The 11,361-nt window shown below is 54.4% G+C and overlaps 1 protein-coding gene across 3 annotated transcripts; it reads right to left on the bottom strand.

Moving 5' to 3' along the window:
• Positions 1–438: 438 nt before the first annotated feature.
• On the bottom strand, positions 439–9,045 carry P2RY2 (purinergic receptor P2Y2). Of its 3 annotated transcripts, none has more exons than XM_085216651.1 (2): positions 8,890–9,045; positions 439–4,174 (listed from the first exon to the last, which is right to left on the bottom strand). In XM_085216651.1, exon 2 carries the CDS (start codon positions 4,168–4,170, stop codon positions 3,094–3,096), a length of 1,077 nt encoding a protein of 358 aa, XP_085072777.1. In that variant the 5' UTR covers positions 4,171–4,174; positions 8,890–9,045; the 3' UTR covers positions 439–3,093. The 3 variants fall into 3 exon arrangements, with proteins under 3 accessions (XP_085072777.1, XP_085072778.1, XP_085072779.1); XM_085216652.1 differs by having other exon boundaries at positions 8,938–9,042; XM_085216653.1 differs by lacking the exon at positions 8,890–9,045 and adding an exon at positions 8,096–8,235.
• Between the last annotated feature and the right edge of the window lie 2,316 nt (positions 9,046–11,361).

The raw sequence follows: 11,361 nt of genomic DNA on the forward strand, positions 1-11,361 counted from the left end.
GCATTGGGAACCCCCTCGCTTGGTTTCTGCAGAGGAAAAGGGGAAATTTCTGAGAAGAAGAGGCTTCACTCCAGCACGAGCTGTTGGTGGCCCCACGAGCAGCTGGGTGAAGAGGAAAGAATGTGATTTAGGAGAAATGAACCTGAGAACTTCTGGTCTTCAACAGTAGAAGCCTTGGAGAAGCTGCCTGCCAGGGCTGTGGGGATGGATGTGGTACAACCAAAAGTTGTGTGCTCCTCTGTGGACTCGACAGCTTCACTGCTGGAGGTACCTATTGCAGAGCACACGGGTTGGATCTCACCCTCCTGGATCTGAGTGCATATGGAGCTCAAAAGATATCTACAAAACACATCTACAGAACATATCTACAACATTCAGCCCCTACCCCTGGTACCCTCCTCTTCTCCATACACATTGGAGGAGATGGCAGAAGAGCGCTCACAATAGAAATATATTTATTCACTCTAGGAAATGTCTGCGTGTTACAAAAATAAAAATGTACAGCTATTATCACGAAACCCACTTCTTTGTGTGTATAAGTTAGTGCTTTGACAAACGAACACAAAACCTGTATGTACAATTCCAGTTGGGCCCTCTCCATCAGCTCTCCACCTGAACTGTGTTGGACCCCAACAGTGGTGGTGGTGGTGAGGGTGGGAGTGCCAACGGGGCGAAGGAGAGAGCTGGGAGCGTGGTTTATTGAGTTACTCAGAGCACGTAGCTCGGTGCTCACTCTGCTTTTGGGCAGTGTTGGGTGAGCAGGCAAGATCTGGCCCGGAGAAAGGTTCTTAGCAGCCTAGTGCTTCACTTGGATTCATGGATGTGGCTCTGGGCAGCCTGGTCTGGTGGTCGGCGACCCTGCACACAGCAGGGGGTTGAAACGAGATGATCACTGTGGTCCTTTTCAACCCAGGCCATCCTATGATTCTGTGATTACTCTATTATTTGTCTCATCTCAGTGACTGCCTGTAATAACCTTTCCCATGAAGCTCCACGGGGAGAAAAAGGTGCAACGCCTATCTTAACCCAACCCCCCTGACAATCCTCTCCAGGGTGAGATGACTCACCCTACAAACGCTGTTTTTCTTTGCTGATGGTGCTCAGCATGGAGACAGTCCTCTCCTTTGTCTTCTGTGGCGGTGATATTGTGGGTCAGGACAAGAGCCCTCCATGGGACCACAATTCCACCAAGCTGAGGCCACAGGAATGTCCGAGTTATTTCTTTATCTCTGTGTCCTTACCCCCACCAAGCCACTTCATAGGCAGGAGGGTTGGGAGAAACTAAGAGGTTTGAGGAATCAGTCTAAACTGGGACCAAAAGTGTTTGTCTAACCCTAAAATAGAGCCTGGGCCATTTTTATGAAATAGGACTCAACCAGTTCTGCAGAAGGAGCAATTTTCATCTTTGGGGGTGAGGAATCAGCATCCTCGTGGCAGGGCTGGGCCAGGAAACCGCGCGTCTGGGCTCTCCAGTTCTTAACCCAGCAATGGGAGAGAAGGGCCACGGGGACCTTCTGGTGGAGGGTTTGGTGGCTCTTTCCTCCAGCTGACTTTGAACTGGTGGGGATGGGGATGCAAGCCCACATCCACACAGGGCTGGCGTTAAGCTCAGCACCGTGTTTACAGGCATGGCTCCTAAAAGCAGAGTCAGCACTGCCATATTTCCCTATGGAGGCCCACGCTGTCAGTATGGGATATGTCAAGTATCTCCAAGTGGGACAGTCATAGAATCATAGAACCGTTAAAGTTGGGAAAGACTTCTAAAGGCCATCCAGTCCAAATTCCCTGCAATGAACACAGACATGGACAAGTAGATCAGGTTGCCCAGAGCCTGATCCAGCCTCGCCTTGAAAGTCTCCAGAGATGGAGCATCCACCACGTCTCTGAGCAACAATGGGGAATAGTGATAGGATGCATCAATACTGAACCAATGGAATGGGCAATGGTCTTCACCACTTTGCTGGAACCATGAGATGCCTGTAAGATGATCAAAAACAAGGCACAGAGAGCTCACCCTCACTTTCACAGAGCTGGAGGTGACTATTAAAGGCAGCAGCACGGAGAGAGCTACTGGTTCCTACAAGATTTTCAGACATGAATGTTGCTGTTGGGAAACACCATTGGTTCCCTGTGATGTTGACCTCACCGGAGAAATTGAGGACCAGCTTAATAGTATCAGTGCATCCCAGTGGGATGGAGAGTGCTCCCCACCAGCACCCCTTTTAATGAGAATCCTTCAGAAAGGGGCTGGAGTTGGGAGAGCATTAGCTCTGAATGGAGGTGGTGATGAGTGGGGGTCAATCTCTTCTCCCAGGTAACAGTGATAGGATGGGAGGTGATGGCCTCAAGTTGCAGCAGAGAGGGGGTTCAGGTTGGAACACAGGAAAAAAGTATTTGAAAGAGTGGCAATGCGTTGGCACAGGCTGCCCAGTGAGGTGGTAGGTGCTCAGGAAAGGGGCCCACGGGGCACTGAGAGCTGTGGTGGGGTGGGCTGGGGTTGGAACTGGGGATCTTGGAGGGCTCTTCCAACCTTCATGATTCCAAGATTATTTCCCCAGGGATGCAAAGCAGCGGGCGTCCCGTCCCCACCGCAGGCAGTGTTTGCACTTGACCTTTTATCAACCTGTTTATCACAACCACAGCTGACACTCCCCATGAATCAAAAGTCTTTTTTCCCTTGCCAAGGCATGGAAAGACTTCTGATAAACGCACGCTCCTTATGTGCCAGGGAACCTGGAGGGAAGCAGGCTGATTTCTCCATGGGGCTTTTTGCACGTAGCGTTTTCTTCTTTAGAAAACAGTCTAAGGCATCCAGGGTGTGAATTTTAGCAGATTTTGCAACCACGCTGGAAGGTCACTCGGGCTGACCTCTGGGGAGGGGCCACATGTTGATGAACAGGCAGGGAAAGAGGCAAAGGGACGGTGCCTGTCCCCATCACCATGGTGTCACCTCCCTGAAAATGCATGCCACAAACAGCAATACTCATGGGAGCCAAGGCACTGCAAACACCATAGGCCTCTGGCCCTGAAGCATCCTCACCTCCCATCACACGTGGGATGAACCCTTCCACTGCCACAGGGTGTGGGGCAGAGCTAGGATTTCATTTCCTTGGACGTCGTGTCCGTGTCATTGCTGGTTCCCAGGGGACCGTTGGGCACAGTCCCCATTGCCATCTCATTTTGAGGCTTCCATGGGATTTTGTTACCTGTGAGCTTCATAAATCTTTGTCCTGCTAAGAAATACAGTACGGGATCCAAGCAGCTGTTGGTGCTGGCTAGGGGCCGGGTCACCTTATAGGCTAAATTTATAGCATTGAGGGTCTGACAGCTCAAGTCCCAGCTCCGGAAGGAGTAGTACAAGGAACGAGTGACGTGGAAAGGAAGAAAGCAAACGCTGAAGACCACCAGGACAATGATTATCATCTTGACCGACTTCTTTTTGGATCGGGAGAGCCGGGACATGCCCCGTGTAGGCTGCAACAGCCTGCGGGCCATGAGGCAGTAGCAGACGATGATGATGAGGAAGGGGATACAGAAGAGAAGCACCATCATCACCGAGCTGTAAATGACAAACTGGCCGAAGAGGTCCTTGCTGGATGTGTCGTGGCAGGTGATGGTGCCACGTCTCATGCTGGTGGTGACAAAGAAGAGAACGGGCAATTGGCAAACCACGGTCACCACCCAGATGATGACAGACACCCTACGGGCGTAGCGGACGTGTCCCCACTGCAGGGACTTCAGCGGGTAGCAGATGCCCAGGAAGCGATGGATGCTGATGCAGAGGAGGAAGAGGATGCTGCAGTAGAGGTTGGTGTAAAACAAGAAGCGGACTATCTTGCACAAACCCACTCCGAAGGGCCAGTTGTCCCCCATGGCGTAGTAATACACCAGGAGGGGCAGGGAGACCACGTAGAGCGTGTCGGACACGGCCAGGTTGAACATGTACGTGGTGGAGGCATTCCAGGTCTTGATCCTAAAGATGAAGCCATAAAGGGCCAGCAGGTTGAGGAAGAGCCCCACCACACACACGATGCCGTAGGAGACAGGCAGCAGGACATACTTGAAGTCCTCATCAAACACACACCTGTAGGTGTTGTTGTCAGCACTGCCTGCAACAAAGGAGCTGTTGATGACTCTGGTCCAGGCTGGAGGTGTTGATAGGTTCGCCATCACCCTACGGGGAAGGAAAGAGGCTGTAAGAAGGTGAGAAATCCCTGGAAGAGTTGACTTAGATAAGGAAAACCCAGTGCTGCAGCACTGTATTTGCATTCCTCCTGATGATGTTGCCATCAACCACCCAACGTCCACCCAAAAGCTATGGACAGACATAGCCCACAAGTGTGGCTCACAGCCTGACCAGCACTGCCTGCTCAGTGCAAGTGACAGTGATTGAGAGGTGGCATGAACTTGTGCCAGCACAGTGCATCCCCATGGGACCTCACAGCTGGGCACTGATGTGAGCAGCAGTCCTGAGTGTGGAGGACTTCGGGTTGAGCGCATAAAAGGAGTCTTATTTATCCTCATTTTGCATCTGGGGCACAGAGGGGTAACCAAGGAGGCTGTGGATGCCCCATCCCTGCAGGCATTCAAGGCCAGGCTGGATGTGGCTCTGGGCAGCCTGTGCTGCTGGTTGGTGACCTGCACACAGCAGGGGGTTGGAAGTGGCTGAGCACTGTGCTCCTTTGCAACCCAGGCCATTCTATCATTCTATGATTATCAATTGCACGGGTAGGAATCAGATGATCTTTAAGGTCCTCCCCAGTGCAAGCCATTCTATGGGTCTGTGACTTGCCTTGAACAAATCCCAGCTGCCCCAAGCCACCCTTCTCACGAGGGCCAAGCTGAAATTGTCTCCTGTGCTACAGAACAGCAAAGATGCTCCTTTCTGTGCTCAACCACCCACAGTGGTTACGCATGGGAACGAGCAGCTGATAGGAGAAAAATGGACTAGAAAGAGTGTCTGCAGACACACAGGGTCTGGCACTGTCTGTGCCAGGAGGAACAAGGGCCCCTTTGTGCCCACGACCCGGCCGACACACGATCGCCCAGCCAGCTCGTCAGCCAGGAACCAAATTAAAATGGATTTGCCTCATTTTCCATCAAACAAACCAGGCTGACCTCCGGTGAAGCAACGGGCTGAGCCCTGTGCTGCTGCACCATTACAGGGAAAAGGGGTTATGGGGGATGCGACCACAGCAGGAGCTCAGAGAGCAGAATTTGGGTGAAAAGAGTTGGGATGAAGGTGTCCTTTATCTGAGCATGAGGGATCAGAGAACCACAGAATCATAGAATCACTGCAGTTGAAAGGCACCCCTAAAGGCCATTGGGTCCCACTGCCCGCAGTGCACAGGGACACCCGCAGCTCCATCAGTGCTCACAGGCTGACCTCAGGGGTCTGCAGGGATGGGGCACCACCACCTGTGCCTCACTGCCCTTATTATGAAATCCCCATCTTCCAGCTCCCAGCCCTATTCCCATCTCCCTGCAGGACCCCATAGCCCCAACTAGAAATCCCAACGACGCATTGGAGAGTGTCTGTGAGCTGAGGAGGGGACTGTGCCCTGTGTGAACGTGGATGTGCCAATCTGCACATCTCCTTCCTCAGGAAAACGAGCAAACAGAGCTCTGGGGTTGGCAACCAGAGACAGAAGCCTGCTCACAAGGCAGCCTTGTCCCTGCCTTGTCCCTGCAAAGCTCTCACTTTGCTTCCTTTTGCAAATGCAAAAGCCTTTCTTTTTTCTCTCTTTTCATTTTTTTTTCTCGTCAATTCTGCCCAGAATTCCTTGAACAGAACCCACTGTGTCCGTCAGGGCCGTGGCTGCTGTCCAGCCCTGTGCCAAAGCCCCTTTGCATCCGCAGTGAGTGGGTGGCAGGGGACACACAACCAACCCGGGGGGGACAACGGGAGGGAGAAAGCAATGGAAATAACTGAAGGAACCAAGAAGGAAAAATCCTTCAGTGACAACCAAAAGCAAACCCACCCCAATACTGTGGGAGGAGCAGCTGCTGCACCAGCTCTCCTGGTCCTTCCTGAGATCGTGGCAGGAGGATTTCCTTCTTGCATTGACCTTGCACAGCTTTCCAGGTGTCCTCATGCACAGCACCCTCAGGGCATCGCCCTGCCTGGTTTCCTCCATCCAGGGGTCTTAGAACCACAGAATATTCCAAGTTGGAAGGGACCGTAAGGATCATAGAGTCCAACCCCTCGCTCCACACAAGATCACCCAAAAATCAGACCTTATGTGTGAGAGCATTGCCCAGTCTCAATGAAACTGGTGACAGCAGCCTGGCTCTCTTTGTAGGCATGGCTTCATCCATGGATGGAGCTGAGGTTTGGGAACCCAGAGCTGGTCTGGATCCATCTATGCATGGAAACGCAGTGGCACGTTGGCACTGTGATCCCATCAGCCATGTGCATGGGCATACAGACACCCGAGGGCACAGCCATATGATGCCCACATCCCAAAATGCTCCTGTAACGGGATCCACCCGGGCAGGGAACAGTGAATCCCATCGACTGGAGGGGACTGTCACCAGAGGAGGGCACGTGCCAAGGTCATAGGCACCCAAGGGACACACAGGAGTGCTGGGTCGGACATGAATCACCAAATGGCTCAGGTTGGGAGGGACCCCCAAGTCCCAGCCCCATGCTGTGGGTAGGGTTGCTGACCACCATACCAGGCACTGCAGCAGAGAGCCCAGGGCCCCCTCCAACCCACTCCTCAACTCACTAAATCCCAATTCCAGGCCCCTTTCTCAGCCTTTCCACTGCCCTCCCATCAAATTTCATACCCAAGTCACCAAAGCAAGTCAGTTGTGGCCATGGTGGGGTTGAACGGGCCGTCCCTGGTAATTAATGGGGATTCACTCATTGGCAGAGCCCCTTGCATCTGCTGCTGCCTCCTCTGGCACAAGCACCATTTGTGCTGGAGGACAAAACCACGCTCCATTTATTGCATATTTCCTGATGGCTCCTTTGCAAAGGCCACAAGGACAGCGTGGGTGTTTTCCCTGCCCTAATTGCACACGTTCCATCGACTCATCAAAATCCCTGTGCCGGATCAGGAGCAGCTCAAGACATCGGGAGGAGAACAACCCAGCATCATTTGAGTGCAGCCAAAATCCTCCGTAACCCGAAGGAAACAGCAGATGGTACTGAGCCATCATGGCCAGGAGAGGGGAGCACACTGAAACCAGAGCCTCACAAACCGGTGTGCTTTTCATCTGCCCTTTCCAAGCAGCTCTGTTTCCCTCCAGGATGGCTCCATAGAGGCTAAGCTTCCTCCTCCTCCTCCTCCTCCTGTGCACACGGTGCTGCCGGGCTCAGCATTTCATAGAATGATAGAACGGCCTGGGTTGCAAAGGAGCACAGTGCTCAGCCACTTCCAACCCCCTGCTGTGTGCAGGTCACCAACCAGCAGCCCAGGCTGCCCAGAGCCACATCCAGCCTGGCCTCGAATGCCTGCAGGGATGGGGCATCCACAGCCTCCTTGGGCAACCTGTTCCACTGCCTCACCACCTTCTGCATGAAAAACTTCCTCCTAATATCCAACCCAAACCTCCCCTGGTTCACTTTAAAACCATTCCCCCTTCCATTTCGCCTGCCCCATCCCTTCCCAACCACCTGCAAAAAGCTTGCAGGGAATCCCCCCAATAAATCCCTTGAATTCACACAAATCTGAATCTATCCCTCTTGAGCCTCTGCTTCTTGCGGTCCCAACACCTCCCATCTTCATCCTCAGCGCATTACAGCCCCAATTAACCAGAGCCAAATGAGCAACAAGTCATTAAACCCAACAGAACATGCGCTCATAATTCAAGCTGCTTTCGTTGGGCTGGCCCTGCTGCCAGCACAGCAGCTCTTTGGGTGGAGGCAAACAGCATCTGGCCCATATTTAATCCTTTGGTCGCCACTCCAAGCTCTCCCCTTGGAAGGGATCACCCATGGAGTCCAGCACAATGATCCCAACGGGTCCCTTCTATCTCAGGGTGTTCTACGATTCTACCAACGTGACATCAGGTTGGGAGATGACACAGCGGTTGGGCACAACCCAAAACGGGGCTGAACCCCAACACGGTGAGCACAGCCACCTACACGGCAGCAAACGGGGTTTGCAGCTCATCGCTCCCAAGTGGGGGATGCTCAGGGTGAAGAAGGGATGGATGCTGGCTTCTCTCCTCACTCCGCACCCCGCTGGCTGAGGGCCATAGGGCACAGCTCCATTCACAAGGGCGTAAATGAGGAACTGAGGAAGGCGCCCGGCTGCAGTGCCATCGCTCCGTCTCTCAGGGCAGCAGCCCCGCCGCTGCTTGCACAGGAAGGCAGAGGCTTACCAAACGCGTTTTGCAAGAAAAGGCGTTAAAAAAACCGAAGGAGAAACAGCGCTGAGACGCTTCGCCCCCAAAGCTCTCCACCCTCCCCCCTCACCTCCACCGCCCCCCTCCCAACGCCGCGGCACGGAGGTGTTTTTGGAGGTGCCGAAAGGAATTAAAAGGCTTCCAAAAAGAAAGGTGAGAAAAGAGCAAAGAGAACGAAAAGACCCCCGAAGAGACGGCGGAGGGGACGGCGGGACGCAGAGCGGAGGAGGAAAAGCCGCGGTGAATGGGGAGAGGGCACCCCGAGAGCTGCGGACGGGGAAATTCCGTATAGAGCCCCGTCACCCCCCCGGGGAGCGGAGCGACAGAGCGTAAAAGAGTTTCCAGCGGATTAACGCGGTGAGCAATGGGGCAGAAAGCAGCAGCGGAACCCCGAGCCGTCCGCATCGCGCCCGCGTAGCCCTCCCGCTGAGATCTTTGAATCCATTTCTTGGGGTTCGGAGGCATTTTTAGTTCCTTTGCTTAATAGGAACGTCCCCCTCCCCCGGGTCAGTGCCGGCTGTCCCCGCTCACCGGGCCGGGCCGATCCGTTCCGCTCCCCCCGCAGCGCTCCGCTCATACCCCGCCTTGCGCTCCCACCGCCTGCGGCTGCAGCGCGGCTCCCGGCGGCAGCGTGGGGACGGACGGGGCGGACCTGGGGCTGCACCGCCCTCCCCTCGGGGTTCAGGGTGGGATCGGAACGGGGCCCGGTTCCCCACCCCGGGAATATGGATGGCGAGGTCGGGACCGGAGATGGGAGCAGCTCCAGACCGCGCTCGTGAGGGGTTGGAAGGGGATTTGGGGCCGGAGGTGGCCCCCCCCGCCCCCTTCGCCTCTTTCTCCTCCAACGATGGGACCGTGGATGGGGTCAGGGCTGAGATTCCGTCCCCCAGTGACGGAACCGTGAATAGGACGGGAGCTGGAATCCCTCGGCGATGGAACCGGGGCTGGGGCTGGGATTGGAACGGAACTCCACCTCCCTCCCCCCCCAACAACGGGACCATAGATAGGACCAAGGCTGAGGTTAGGGATAGAGCCTCCCAGTGATGGGACCGTGGATGAGATTGGGGATGGACAGGAATTGGACCTCCTCAGTGAGGGAATTGGGGCTGAAAGTGGGGGGATAGACCTCCCCCAGTGATGGGACCATGATTGGGACCAAAGTTATAAATCTCTCCCCCTCTCCTATGGAATCATAGGTGGGGCTGGGGCTGGGACCAGGCTCCCCAGGGATGGGACCAGGGCTGAACTCAGAAGCATTGCTCTGATGGGATTACAGCAGGGATGAGAGGTGGATCCCTTTCCGATGACGGCATCATAGATGGAACTGAGGCTGGGACTAGAGCAGAAACTCCACTTGGTGGTGAGACCGTGGTGATGAGACCATGGATGGGGCTGAGGCTGGGGCTGGAGTTGGAGCTAGACCTCCTCCTGCAGGGTGATATGACCACGAATGGGACCAGGGCCAGATCCCTGCAATGGTAGAACTGGGACTGAGGTTGTCTACCAGTTGCTACACCAGTGATGGCACCACGGCCAAGACCAGAGCTGGACCTCCATTCTAATGATGGAACCATAGATGGGATCAGGGGATCAGAGCAGGATCCCATCACTTCTTACTGTGGCCGTTGGTGGTCCCACTCAGACCAATTTCCATGGTGATGGGACCACGGATAGAATTGGGGATGGGACTGGAACTGGGCCCCTCCAGGATGATAGGAACATTGGCGGAACCAATCATCCTAGGTGGAAGGACTAGGAGTGTGGGTGGAAGGGACTGATGCTGAGGCCTGAGCTGGACACCCACCAGGATAATGGGACTATGAACAGAACAGGGCTGGGACCAGAAGAAAGTGATGGGACAATGGATGGAACTGGGGCTAAGATGGAGCAGGACTCTGTACCTCTGTAATGAACCATGAATGGGAACAAGGCTGGGACTGCAGCTGGAAATCTCTCTACTCCTGTGCTGGGACCACGGATAGGACCAGGGTCAGATCCTTTCTGATTATGAGATCATGGACGAGATCAGGTCTGGGGCCATGTCACTGTCCCACCCAGTGATGGGACCATGGATGGCCCTGGGGACCCACCTTATACCCCGGCATGCTCCAGAACTGGAGTCAACCCAGGGCATGGAGCAACCCCATTGGGTGAAGGAATCCCAAGATCAGACTTGGAGGGGAAAAAAAGGCCTGAAACCATCTGAAGGAGCACAGCCAGGGCCTGGCAGCTGTCTCAGCCCCCCACGTATGGGATCCTGTCCCACAATAGATGTCCCCAAGCTGTGCACCAATGAGTGCTGGTGCAGCATGCCCCTGCCACAAGCCAGCTGTGTCTCTATGGGAAGTGAAGGGATGAGGAACGTGATGTGACAGTGGAACTTCGAGGCCACCTGGGCTCTAATTTTAGCAATGCTGGTGTTCTCAGGAGCAGTTCCCAAACACAGGTACTGTCCTGCAGAGGGCTGCAGACCCATTGAAAGCCCTCTGGGAAGCAGAAGGTCTACAGGAACTTGCAGGCAAATCAGGCTGTGCTATAGAAGAGAATTCCTTCAAGGTTCCTGAATTGGAAATGTTGATTTTGGGTGCAGTGGATGCAAATTTGGGGATAGCATCATGTGTGTCCTCCAGCCACACTATGGAGATGTTCTGGGCTCTGTCCTGGCATGAAGCAGCCCCCAAGAAAACCTGCAGAAACCTTTGGAGGATCAGCATTGTGTTTGTGCCCTGCAGAGCATCGATGCCTGAGTGAAAGCACAGCCAGGTCCACCTCTGCCTTCCCATGGAGCCTACTCACCTGGGATAAAAACCTGGCCAAATTTGGCATGCTGGGTGGCTTCTGGGTAGGGTAAAGCCATGGAAAAGGACACACTGAGATGTCTGCAGGTGGTCCCATGGTATTTCACTGCTGTGGGCACAAAGTGAGTCCCAGCGCTCCCCTCTGCATTCTCCATCTGCATCCACGGGTGGAAGGCAGATCCTCCTCCTGCAGCTGAGTCCACTC

The sequence above is a fragment of the Meleagris gallopavo genome, chromosome 1 (genome assembly GCF_905368555.1).
Source record: "Meleagris gallopavo chromosome 1, MGAL_WU_HG_1.1, whole genome shotgun sequence".
NCBI lineage: Eukaryota > Metazoa > Chordata > Aves > Galliformes > Phasianidae > Meleagris > Meleagris gallopavo.

What these genes read in the sequence shown, in the direction of transcription:
- P2RY2 (XM_085216651.1), bottom strand. Translation starts at nt 4,170, where the DNA reads ATGGCGAACCTATCAACACCTCCAGCCTGGACCAGAGTCATCAACAGC.